The sequence below is a fragment of the Zea mays genome, chromosome 7, assembly GCF_902167145.1.
Source record: "Zea mays cultivar B73 chromosome 7, Zm-B73-REFERENCE-NAM-5.0, whole genome shotgun sequence".
In the NCBI taxonomy this organism is placed as follows: domain Eukaryota; kingdom Viridiplantae; phylum Streptophyta; class Magnoliopsida; order Poales; family Poaceae; genus Zea; species Zea mays.
Window position 1 is genome coordinate 130,717,124 of NC_050102.1, and position 13,447 is coordinate 130,730,570.

The 13,447-nt window shown below is 50.3% G+C and overlaps 1 protein-coding gene across 1 annotated transcript; it reads right to left on the reverse strand.

Annotated features, from left to right (window-relative positions):
• Positions 1-11,255: 11,255 nt before the first annotated feature.
• On the reverse strand, positions 11,256-13,223 carry LOC109940795 (heat stress transcription factor B-4c). The gene is made up of 2 exons (XM_020541061.3): positions 12,652-13,223; positions 11,256-12,546 (listed from the first exon to the last, which is right to left on the reverse strand). The coding sequence occupies exons 1-2, from the start codon at positions 12,901-12,903 to the stop codon at positions 11,581-11,583; spliced, it is 1,218 nt and encodes a 405-aa protein (XP_020396650.1). The 5' UTR covers positions 12,904-13,223; the 3' UTR covers positions 11,256-11,580.
• Between the last annotated feature and the right edge of the window lie 224 nt (positions 13,224-13,447).

The following is a 13,447-nucleotide window of genomic DNA, read 5'->3' on the forward strand; positions in this document are numbered from 1 at the left end:
AAAAGTCTGCTACTTCCTCACCTAAAAACAACGAAGGGATAAACCCTGAGTATGGAATACTCAGCAAGTCTTACCCGACTAAGGAAAAGACTCTCAAGGGTATGCTGGATAAATAGGAGTCAAGGAGAGGCTTTAGCAAAAATCAACTTATAGTTTTGCAGAAGAAGCTTACTAAGTGAGTCCTTACTTTTCATCTTTTAATGCCATCTTAAGTATTAATAGACTCTATTTGCATCTAGTCTAATTTCACATCAAGACAACATTAGTTTTATCCATAGTGTTCACCTCCTGACTCTAGGTTGTAGAAAAGTGACCAAGTCTTCATAACCGCGAAGGTACGGCGATCCGAATCGATTATACTCAGCTGAGGATCTCCAATCACACGACATATGTAGCACTTAACCCTTGCATATGTCAACCCGCCACCGGGGTTCTTAATACCGGATCAGGTTCACGCAGACCGAGAGCACAGATACACCACCGTCCAGCCTCTTGCCACGGAGGGTACACGCTACTCTCGCCACCGCTCCACGCCCATCTCGTGTTGTCTTATTCCGGCCTTAGTCTGCCCGAGGCAAGGCTTACCCATGACGAGGCATGTGACCAGTTAAAGGGTCCTCGGTCAGCACGCCTACATACGCGTTAATCCTTAACCAACCTGGGTAGAACATCACCTGTTCCTACCCCAAGTTTCCATTTAAGTATTTCCACCCTTAGGAATGTGTCTGTTCCTTAGGATGAAAGAGCATCACGGGGAGCTTTGCAGTAAGATCCCACTATTGCTCCAAATGAAAATATTCTTGCAGGTAGAAGCTATCCTCTCCATGGTTAAATTGAGGACCACTTCTATCCACAAGATCTAAGCAAGGCTAAGCATTTTTGTAAATCATAATTTTGATACTTCACAGAAGTATCTATAAAGGTATGGATATCAAGGAAAGCAATGCATCAAAGGGTTTCAAGTAACTCCTATGAACTTAATGCACATTTCACTAGACTTAAGTGTGCGAAAAGTATTTAAAAACTCAAGGAAAGGGGTTGCATGCACCGGGGCTTGCCTTCGTTTACAGGTGATTCAGGCTCGGATCCACAAATGTCGAAGTAGAAACTATTCCCGGCCTGAGTGTCCAAAGGTGGTTGTACTTGCTCTTCAGTTACTTCTACCTCTTCTTCTCGTTCTAATCATAACCATACATATGTATAAGAATGGATGCCATGGGATGCTCATGAGGATGCAAAGACAACATAAACTTATTATTTATGTCTTGAATACAACTTGCCTTCACGGAGTTCCGGGAACTTAGGGTTTCCGGAGTCGGTAAAGGAGTTCATGGAGCAGGGGGGAGTGTTTTGGGGTTTGGTGATCAAACAAGGTCCAAATCAATTCAAACTTTACCCAAGGCTTCTAAATATTGTATAATACTCATATAAAAATTTTGGGCATTTTAGGACTTACCAATTATTTTCTAAAAATCCAGAATCAATGGTTTAGGCTATTTTAAATACCCTAAAATTCCCTATTTGATCTAAAAATTATGAGTTTATTTTTATTAAATACTAGGGAAAATAAGGAACCTAGGAAAATTGGTCTCATATTTTTAGGATTTTTCTATAATTTTCTACAGATTTCTAAAGTTTGCTAGAAATAGAAAAAAGAAAACGACGAACAGGCTTGGGCCGAAACCAGCCCAGGTCGGCCCAACAGCAGCAGAATCGCGCCCGCGCCCAGGCAATTTTGCAGAAAGGGCCTCGCGCTTCTGGCTAAACAGAACTAGGTCCCTTTACTATTGTTTTGAGTCACTGACGGATTGCACAAATGCCCTTGGGGTTCTGTCAATTCACAACACGAGATCCCCGACGGCACTTAAGCGCGGCCGTGCTCCGACGAGCAAGCAGACCGGCCGATTGGGGCAGTGACCGGTGCTCCCGAGCGACATACACGGAATTAAACTCCTACGGAGCATTTCCCCTAACCTAATTGTACTAATGGTGGACTGGGGAGTTCCGGCCACGGTGGCCGTAAGCAAAATGGGGACATGATCGTGTTCCCGGCGACCCAGGGCGGTCTAGTTCGATTCAATGCTTCGGTAAGCATCAAGAGGACACAAAGATGTTGAAACAAGAGAACCGAGGGTGAGATCGGACCTGAAACGGGCTGTCCACGGCGAGCTCGATTCACGGCGGCGGAAAATGGATTTGGGGGAAACGAGAAATTCAAGTGCGCGGGTGGATGATTGTGGCCGATTAGCGGTGGCTGGATGCGTAAGGATGTGGTGAAGCTCACGGCGGGGTCAATTTATAGAGCTCCGAAGTGGTGGCACTTAATTTGATCGCGATGCGTCGACGGCCGGAGAGGAGGAAGAAGCACTGGCTTCGCGGGTACGTGGCCAACGACGTGGCAGTAACTCCGGTGAGCCACGGAGGGTTCAGAGAAGGTCATGGCGACACGGTGAAAGTGTAGAGCCACGCGGCACCCGGCCGAGAGGCGGCGGTCGACGGCGAGTACTTACCGCCAGCCGCAAAGTCGAAGGAAGACAGGGGGGTTCGTCGGAGTGGTGGCCAGCTCACTGGTGACGAGGACCTTACCGCGACAGACTTATCTAGTGACCGCCGAGCACGAATCACAGCGACGACGATCGACGGCGACGGCTATCGGCGACGAGCACGGGGAAGATCTTTTTCAGTTACCGGTTACTGTACCATGGGAAGACCCCATCAGTTAGCCTGACAGAGCAAGTTCAGAGCAGTATTTCTCCAAATTTTACACTGCAACTTTGTCAATACTCTGTACCAAAGTTGTAGAGTTACAAACCAGCTACAATCCAACTATAGAGATCAAACTCATTTGAGCACTGGATCATGCTTGGATTTGGGCTAGAAGTTGATGTCACTCATGTGCTACACTGAATTTCAGATCAAACAGCCTGACAGCCAGTTTTGGATTGGGTTTTTCTCCAAATTTCTCATAACAACTAAGCTCACACTCTTTAGCAAAGTTGTTCTCCTATAATGGGTCTTCAACTTTGATGTGGTGACCTAGGGCAAAAACCCTATATCCTGAAAGATACAAGGCTCCAAAGTTGAGCCAATATCACTGAAATCCAGACTTAGAATAAACTCACATGAGGTCTATTTTGCATTTAAGTCCAAAACCTTGGGTTTTGCTTTAAAGTCCACATATTTGTGAACCAAAGGACTTAAGAAACCTATTTGGCTTGGTTTTTGCACTTTAACCCAAAAGTGGGTTAATTTTGCACATAGGCCCCTAGGGTTTGGTTTTAGGGTTTTCCAGGGTTCTGATTAGGGTTTCTGGTATTCCAGGGGTATAAGTGGGATTCAACTTTATTCTTGGAGTCATTTTATGACTTTTACCCTAAAGCCTTTAGGTTTTCTCAACTTAGGTTAAGTTTTACCCCTTTAACCACTATTTAGGGTTAAGTCCTTTAACCAGGGTCCTATTTGTAAAACATTAAAACAGTACACTTGTTTGAAATTTTTGCCTAGTGAATGCACTCTAGGTGTGCCAAACATATGCAATGCCAATGCTTATGATGCCATGCTCAAGTTTTAGTTATAGTAACACCAGGGGTGTTACATATTTGGATCTTACCGTCCTGCTCCTGAGATTCCAGTGGCAGCTTCTGCTTCTGTGTTTGACTCTCAGGCCGAGGATGCAGCTCTACGTCAGTTTGACACTCAGGGTACAGCTGATGATGATGATGATGATGATGATTTTGGGGTTCCTCCTCCGCCTCCGCCTCCTATGCCTCCACGCTCACATGATCATGAGGCTGGGAGTTCTAGTGCTGCCCCTCCTCATCCTCAGGCTATGGACCCTGCCCTTGCTTCGATTCTTCAGACTCTCACCCAGCAGCAGCAGACTCTCACCCAGCATCAGCAGACTCTCACCCAGCAGCAGGCTCTCCTGGCAGCCGAGCAGGCCCGTTTATCCGACAGGATGCTCTCGATGTTTCAGAGCATGCAGGACAGGCAGGATGCTCTTCAGCAGCAGCTACTTCAGGATCGGGCAGAGAATAGGGCCTTCATGACTCTCATGCTTCAGCATTCTGGTATTTCAGCTCCTCCGGTTCAGTCTGCTCCGCCTCCTCCGCTTCACGCTCCAGTGGTGCCATCGATTTTGTCTGGCCCCCCTGTTGGTACCTCTCCGCTCCGGCCGGTCACTTTGGCGTTCACTTCTCCGGTTCTCAGCTCTGTTTGTCCGCAGCCGCCAGTGCCACCAGCATCTGCTGTTACCACTACCGCTGTGGCAGTATCTGTGACCGCTTCTGCTCCGGTAGCTCCTGCAGCGTGGCCTCTGTCCGAGTCAGTACCAGCTCCAGCTTCTACTGCAGATCCTGGATCCGAGACTGACTCTGACCCTCCGTCGGCGTTCGCTCTGCTACCTCGACCTCGACCGGATGCGCCCCCGCCGCCTCCTCCTGCTTCAGGTGTTTAGGTTCAGGTCCCTTTTGGTGTTTGACGCCAAAGGGGGAGAGATATGAGTTGTGAGAGCTAGGGGGAGTTAGAGAGTTAGTAGAGAGTCAGAGTCATTTTGATGTAATATGTGTGCCTGCTACTCTCTGTACTAGCTTGATGTGTTTTTGGCTCACAAACTCATCATATACTCTCGTTGCGTATGATTGACTGTGTGTATTATATTTTCACCTTATATTTTATCACCAGTCTTCTAGCTCTTGTTTCATTAATTTGACTTCACTTTTATATGAACAAGAATCTTATGATGTGTATGCGCTCACTCTTATTTTATGGTACACATTCCTTCTGTCAAAGATTACTGAGTATAACTAACCATTCTTTCTATTGACAGAATCTTCAAAACAAACTACTCTCACAAAACTTGTAGGGTTGTCATCAATCACCAAAAAGGGGGAGATTGAAAGCATCTAGGCCCCTGGTTGGTTTTAGTGATTAATGACAACGTAATATTATATGTGACTAACGTATGTTTTGCAGAGACAAATGGTAAGTTAGGTCGCATGACAGGTAAAAGCACTACAATGTGAAAGCAATCCCAGAGATAAGAACTCGAAGCGACGGCTAAAACAACGGAACAAAAGGTGAAGGTCTACAGAGTCCGAGTGTCAAGGAGATGTGGACACTCGCGATTTAGTTAGGTCTTTTATTCTCTTTTAGCCGTACTATAAAGAGGGGTTGTCGATGAGTAGTTTGACCAAGAGAGTTCTAGTGTAGTGTTGGTGCACAATCACACTCATATACAGTGCTAGGTGTCACTCTAGAACTCACACACAAGTTAGAGCAAAAACCGATTTGAAAATCAGCTGAAAAACAAGAGTTAGGGTTTCTGGCTTAGGGGCACCGGACTGTCCGGTGGGCACCGGACTGTCCGGTGTGCACCGGACTGTCCGGTGCACCCTCTGCCAGGTGGGGCCAGGCTGGTCCACGGCAGTGTCTTCCCTTCGCAGAAACCCGAGAGCGCAGTGTTCTGAGTTGAATTTTAGTGGTGCACCGGACACCGCACCGGACTGTCCGGTGTGCACCGGACAGTAGACTGTTCACTGTCCGGTGCGCCATGAGTCCAACGGCTCTCTGTCAGAACTAGCCGTTGGAAGTGACCGTTGGCGCACCGGTGGCGCACCGGACTGTCCGGTGCGCCATCGCGCAGCACATTGCCTGTAACGGCTAGTTGGTGGGTGAGGGCTATTTATACCCCCTCCACCCACCATATTCAATGTCTTGCACTCCACATTTATTCCAGCACATTGGTAGAGCATTGCAAGCACCAAGAGCCTAGTGAGGAGATTAGGGAATCATAATCCGCGCTTGTTCCTCATTAGCGCTAGTGAGAGCCACCTAGAGCACACACCACTTGCATTAGGCTTCTCTTGGTCAAGCGAAAGTCTACGGCTTGTTACTCTTGGTGATCGGCATCACCTAGACGGCTTGGTGGCGTTGGGAGCTCGGTGATCACCGTGAAGATCTTGTTGGTGACCCGACTCAAGTTTGTAAGCGGTCTCGAGGGATCCACCGCGCCGGAGTGGCAAAGGATCATCTCGTAGTGAGCACTTGGTTCTTGCGAGGACCAAGGGGGAGCGATACCCTTGCGCGGGTGCTCCAACGAGGACTAGTGGAGAGTGCCGACTCTTCGATACCTCGGGAAAAATTGGAGGAGTCTTCTAAACTTTGCTTTACATTCCGCACTTAATTCAAGCACTTTACATTGTGTATTTGTTTAGCAAGTATTTGAAGCATTGTCTTAGCTTTGTTATATTTCTAGTATTATTTTCCTAGTGCTAGTTGTTGGGGTGAAGTTGGGCTCTTGTTTAGCTCGTGCCTAGGTTTTAATTAGTGTTGATTTTTAGAAAAGCCCAATTCACCCCCCCCCCCTCTTGGGCATCGTGATCCTTTCATCGTGATTAACCCAAAAAGGTAAACAAGGGTAAGGGAAATACAAACTAGTCAAGCCTTAGGTTTCAATAAAGTAATGCGGGACAGTGGATTATAAAGTAAAGTAGGACATGATAGGTCTGAGTACACTTGCCTTCACCAGGTTGCTGCTCAGGGAGGTCTCCAACAACACACTCAGGAACCTCGGATTGCTCGTTGTCTAAATAAAGCGAGCATGCATTCAATACATTTGGAAAGTACAAATGAACATCACACCAAACATGTACAAACATTGGAACACATCTTAAAAAGACACAATGCTACATAAGGGATGATGGATTCAAAGTATAACATGAACTACAACATAACTTACCTTCATTTTGGAAATTGATTATTATTCCTCTAAGTGTTACTAACAAGTACAAAAACATAGTTCAACATATTTTATTGTGACCTACCATTTAGAATAGAGATGAACTTATGTAATACATATTATTAATCTCACAAGCTCAAATACGTTAAAATCTCTAAGGTTCTCCTTTTATTTATTTTATTAAATAAACAAAACATACATCTACATTAGTTCATATTCAATCCTAAAAATTAGAGTGTGCAGACAATGAGTGAACCTATTTTATTTAAACAGAGAATAATTCTATAAACATTTTGCAATTTGAATCACTAAATTTGGAGTTCATATGCAAAAGTTATGAAATAAACAAGTTTGGGAATTCAAAATATGAAATTAGGGTTAATTCTGTGATTATTTAAAAGTCCACGGCTAAATCCGCAAGATTACAAGGGTCTGCGCGCGAAAACCAGGGACGGCGGGTTGATTTCCTAAAACCAGGGGGTTTCTTAAGAAAAATAGCCACGCGAAGGGTTATCGGGTGAATCTAACCGTTGGATCAGAAACCGACAGCCGAGATTAAATCTGCGGCCAGGGGCGCGCGGGGGGGGGGGGGGGGCTGGCGGGCGTTGACAGGCGAGACAGGGAGTGTTAGCGACAGGGTGGAGAGCGCGCTGACCGAGCGGGCCCAGCGCCAGAGGGGAAACGGATGGCTATAGGGGTCCGAGGGGGTCCGAGCCTTTCGATCACGATCGGACAAGGAGGAGTCTGAGGGGGTCTGAACCGTTCGATCAATATCGGACGGGGAAAATTCAGACCGAGACGAATGAGCGGCTGCCGGTGGCGCTGATAGGCGAGCCAGGGCGTCAGGCATGCGTGCGCGAAGCGGTATCCCGTGGTCCGGGCCGTTCGATTTGAATCGGACGGAGGGGATCAGGCCGGGGAAACAGACGGCTACGGGCGGCGCCGCTCCTTTCCGCGGCGGTGAGGTCATCGGAGTTGAGGCAGGCGCGAGCTAGGGTAGCTCCGGGGTCGCCGGAGTTGGGCAGAGAGGGAGAGGGCGCCACGGCGAACTCAATGGCGGGGAAGAGGCCATGAATCCACGGGCAGAGAGGGTAGAACGGTGGTGAGAAGGTCTCGGGCGGGCCGGAGAAACTCTGGTGAGCGATCCCAGCCACGGGGAGGGGACTTAAGGCGCGCTAAGGCTTGGGCTAGCTTCCGTAGAGACAGGGGTAACACAGAGACCTACTCCGGTGAACTAAACCCGGCCAAATCGTCCGGACACCGCGCGAGCACGGCGGACCGCCGCGGTCGAGCACCGCGAAGGCAAAATTGGACGAACACAGGGCACAATAAAGGAAATTGGGCACAGGGACGGGTGTCTCACCTCGGGGCGGAGCTCGGGGAGGCTTGGCGCGGTCTCCAGCTGTTTGGCCGGGAACACAGGCGCGGGTCTCCGGCGGCGGCTAGCGGCGAGGGTAGAGCGCGAGAGAGTGCGAAGCTGCGCGAATTGAGGTGAGGGGTGTGCGCGGGGAACTGGCGGGGCTCTAAAAAGAGAGCTGGGCGCGTGGGCGGGCGTCGTGGCCGAGAAACCCGACGACGTGCGCGAGTGCGCATGCGCCGGTCCACGGCAGGCGCGGGGAAGGCGGATCTGACAAGGCAGGCCCACGGCGCAGAGAGAGAAAAGGGGACGCGCGGGGGCAACGGCTCGGCACTGGCGAACCAGGCCCGCGAAACAGAGGGAGAGGGAGAGCGAGCGGGCGAAGTAACTGGCGCCGACAGGTTGGTCCCACTGGGCAGCGAGCGAGAGGAGGGCGCACGCGAGCGGGAACTGCCGCTGACAGGCGGCTGGGCTTAGTGGGCCGGCTGGGCTGCTTTCTCCTTTTCTTTTTCTTTAGATTTTTTTATTCCTTTTCTTTTTCTTTTCTATAGGGTTTTCAAATCCAAATTCGAACTAGATTTCAAATTCAAATAAATTCAAACATGTGCAACACTTCAAAGAATATTTTAAGCTCAGCATGATGCAACATGTCATGACTCATATGTTTTGGGCAAAATAAAATAAATAATCCCTCACTAATACAACTAACTCTAATTAAAAGAGGGAGAGAGAGAAAACTAGAGAGAGAAACTAAAGTGAGATAGAGAAGAATAACACCTGAATTTGGATGATCAAAAGAAAGAAATTTTATACCCCTAAATTCAGGGTGTTACATAACTGTTACACGATTGATTTGTCGTGTAATTACCATAAGGTCGTTTATGTTCCGTTGCAGCGCACAGGCACCATACTAGATAGATCTTCTTTACGTCATCTAGATATGCACAAGTAATAAGCATTTAACGAATAGTTTGTTTTGAATGAGGTAACCAGTATCCCACGTCGTAATTTGCAGTGGGCACCATACTAGATAGTGGGTGTTGCAGAGATTAATAAGCCTATTTCAAACAGTTACCTCACATAGAAAGATCTTATTTAAATGAGGTAACCAGTCTACCATGTCGCTTCAAGAACATAGATATGTGTAGGTAATAAGCATTTAACGAATAGTTTGTGTTCCGTTGCAACGCACAGGCACCATACTAGTTTTGTATAACCTCTTATCTAATGATTATTTACTATCAAGTATAGAAAAAAAATAAAGTTTTGCATAAGCTAAGGTCTTGTTTCGAACCTCTAAAACTAATAGCTAGTTGCTCAAATTAGCTGAGAGATATAGAACAGATCAACTAATTGACCAGTTAATTGTTAGATATACCCTCGAACGATCGATAGTTATTAGCAGCCTCAACCCAGTTAAAACTAGTTAACAACTTATTAGGTGGTTAACAATTAGCTATATAGGTTTTGATCAGGGACTAAAATAACCCTGTCACCAGCCTCCTCGTCGGATCGGCATAGTACTCTGGATAGTCGTCCTCCTTCTTGGCTAAGTCCTCACATCTATCCTCCTTCTTGGCTAAGTCCTCACATCTATTTGTCTGATCCTATTCTTCTCGATGTTACCTAAACCAGTCTGTCTTGATGCTCCGCTTTTTGCGACCACCTCTTTATCGACGCGACGTCGCCTGACCCCGCCACTTCCTGGCGCCTCTGTCCCCTGCCCTGTCATCATCGCGACACCAACCTGCTCGATAAGCCGGATCTCGCTCGTCGCAACGATGTGACACATCCCATGGCAGACAAGCTTGGTGAACTAGCGAACCTTGACTCTCGGCTGGAGACGTCACCTGACTCCATCCCTTTCTTGGCGCATGTGTCTTTCGAGGAGATCGACATTCGAAAAGGTACACACGGCTTCTATTCGGTCATAAAAAACTTAACTCTTTTTTATATAGTTTCCTTTTTTTTAACTTGTCTTCTTGTTTTTATCATGTGGTCATTTTGGTCACCTATAAATTCGTGCCATGTGTCCACCAGGGAACAATATGAACCGCTAACAATGATTCGTAGTAGTAAATACTCTTTCCGTTGTTTTATATTTGTTGTTATAGTTCTAAAATGAATTAAGAGACTATAAATATTCGAGAATGGATGTGGTACCAATATTGGACGGTGTTAAATTAAATAGAGAGAAATAAAACAAGGAAATTGGTAGGGGGAGAAAGGGGGGCGTAGCTTCTGTTAGACATGTGGGGCCATGGCCTGCATGCTGCGGACCGTGGGGCGAATCTGGCAGAACTATCACGTTCCGAGGGAACGGAAGGCGGTCAGAGAGTGCCTTTTTGATTTTCGGAATATCGTGGGAACCCCGCGGGGCTGCTAGCGGCAGTGTTGGTGCTGCTGCTGGAGTTGCAGCGGCAGAAGCCAGGAGGAGTACTAGAAGAAAGAAACAGAGCCCAATGCCAAGCAGTGGCCACCCAACACACCACATGCATCAGCATTCAAAGCCAGATATCCCATCCCTCTCGTTCGCATCGCAGGCGGCTGAAGAGATCTCTTGCCCGGTGTTTACGCTTCCGGCTCCAGATAGATTAGACAGACCCTCGCTCTCTGAAGAGATCTGGAGCCAGTCGCCTAATCATGACGCGCTGCCCTTTCCTCCCGCACGGACAGTTTACTCCCTAGGCAGCTCCATAGAGTATCTAGCTAGGGCTACCACTAGCTGTAGCTGATACCACTGGCGTACAGAACTGTGCTGCGGCAGCGGCAGCCCGCAAACAAGACTGTACTCGTCGCGCTCCAGCCGTACTCACCCCGCCCGTCACTTGTGCCAACATGTGATCTGTCCAAAGCACCCCCCCTGCGCAGGCGCAGCTGTAACTGCCTTTCACATCTTTGACTCCCACGAGAGCACGCAAAAGGTAACTGAAACGCCGAAACAAGTCTCAGGAAAGCGGGGTGTGTTTTTCTTCTGTATAAATGAAAGAGAGACGTCTTTCCGGACTCGTCGCCCAAAAGATTGCTCGCCCTGCCTGCCTGGCTGGCAACATCAGAAATCAGAGAATAGGCGAGTAGCAAGCAGCATTCAGAACAGCTACCTGACTGAGCTGCTGCTAGGGAGTAGTACTAGTACAGTACTCCACGTCCACGCACGGGTAATTGACTTCGACTTGTAGTAGGAGTACTTCTGTACAAAAAAACTTGCATGGCTTGGATTAGTTCACGGGAGGACCGCGGATCAACAGCACCAGACTCGACTCGAGTGCTTTGGCACGGCGCGGCAGTGCAATTAGTGGGAAGTCTAGCAGCAGAGCCCTAACCGAAAGACACTAGACACCATCAACGAAAGAAGATGTACCCAGTCGAAACAGGACACGTCGATCGAACTAGACCCTAGAACAACAAAACGGCCGCCCCCCGCCGTTTGCATGCATGCATGCGCGCCAGCCAGCCAGCCAGGTGATGGAGGTGAGTAAGCAGACTAGCTGGTGCTAGCGGGGGGCGAGGCGGCGGAGGGCACCGCGACGTTCAGGCTTAGGTCGGCGCCATCCAGCGCCAGCCGCGGCTTCCTCGCAGGCCAGGTGGGCGGCTGGTCTTCTTCCTGCGGGGAAGCCGGCCTCTTTTTGCCCGTGCCCGCGCAGCTAGGAGCGGGGGCGGCGCTCAGGTGCACGCCGAAAAGCATGGTGGGCGCGGTGCCGCTGCTCCCGGCCTCCCCGCCGCTCTTGTCGGCCCGCTGCGGCGGGGGCGAGGGCGAGTCCGCGATGGTTAGCGAGCTGCTGGACGTGGTGCTCCCGCCGGAGTGGTTGTTGCGCCCCGCGGCCGACACGGGGGCGGCGGCGGGCTTCTTGCGCGCCGCCTGCAGGCCGAGGCCCTGCAGGAACGCGGCCGCGGCCGGGCTGGGCGCCGCGGGCCGCACGTGGTTCTGCACGAAGTAGATGATGTCGTTGTACAGCTTCCGCATGTGCGCCAGCTCCTGCAGCAGCGCCGCGTTGCTGCGCCGAAGCCGCTCGTTCTCCTCCATCAGCACGGCCGCGCGCCCCGCGCCGCCGCCGGCATCGGCCGCGGCGGCGGGCAGCGGCGCCGGCGCCTGAGGGGCGCCCAGGGCTAGTAGCCGCGTAGACACCGGCGCGGCGGCGTGCGGGTGCGCCTCCCTCCAATGCGGGTGCGGGTGCGGGAACGCGAGGCCAACGCCGTGCGCGGCGGCCGCCGCCGCCACAACCCCGTCGTCTCCCCCCGCGAACGGGTGGTGGTTGTGGTGGTGGTGGTGCGGGCCGCCCGGGTGGAAGACGGGGAAGTGAGGCGAAGCGAAGAAGGGCGGAGGCGACGGCGACGCCGTGCACGCCGACGACGTCTTGCGCCGGTGGATCTCGCAGAGCAGCTGCTTCTCCCCCTTGCGGAAGAACTCGTTCGCGAACTCCCACCGCTCCGGGACGACCTTCCGGAATCCCTGCATTGTGTGGCGTTGCAGCGTTACCGACCGTCACCATCCGTACGTACGTGGTCCACGCGACTCAGTCAGAGCGGAAGTGCAAGCAACGCAACTCATACTCACGTAGGTGTTTAGCTGCCGGACGAAGGAGGAGAAGTTGTTGTGCTTGAAGTAGTTGGGGAGGATGTCGCGTGCGAACTCCGGCGGCCGGAAGACCACGAAGGTGGAGGCCCGGTCGTCTCCCCAGGAGACGATGTGGTCCGTGGCCGGGTCGTCCACCAGCTGGTACGTCTTGATCAGGAACGGCGCCGGCACCGCCTTCTGCGCGGCCGCCTGCGCAGCCGCGTCGCAGTCCCAGCTCCCGCTCCTCTCCATCACTCTCACTCCTTCCTACCTACACTACAGGAGTCGAAGCGTCGACCAAGGTTTCTTGGGGTTTTAACTTCTTCCTTCTGAGGTGGACGATACGAGGCGAGGCGAGCCGAGCGGAGGAGGGTGACCGACCGGCTATTTTAACTGGAGGTGGTGGGTGGTGAATGCCGAATGCGGAGTGAAGGCAAGTGTGGTGTGCTCCTGCCTCGGGGAGCGTGTGGGCGGTGGAGGGAATATGTGTCGCTGTGTCTGTCTGGGTGTTTTCGAGAGAGGGATTGGAAGTTTGGAGATGCACACCCGTGACACTTCCGCCAGCGTCGTCTCTCCCCTGCGGCGAGTCATCCATTCGTTCCTTCGTTTTCTTTCTCGGTTTCTTCGGGATCTTTTGCGCCCCCTTTTAACCCGCCCGCCATTTCGTATGGATATCATTTTTATTATATTTTAATTTAAATACAAATACATGCATATATATTTTTAGACATAAATATGAATATATGTCGTAAATTCTAAACTCTATTTACATATTTACGCAATTCTGGTTAGAACG

What these genes read in the sequence shown, in the direction of transcription:
- LOC109940795 (XM_020541061.3), bottom strand. Translation starts at nt 12,903, where the DNA reads ATGGAGAGGAGCGGGAGCTGGGACTGCGACGCGGCTGCGCAGGCGGCC. An exon ending in TCCGGCAGCTAAACACCTAC is followed by an intron (nt 12,547 to 12,651) that starts GTGAGTATGAGT and finishes CACACAATGCAG; the next exon opens with GGATTCCGGAAGGTCGTCCC.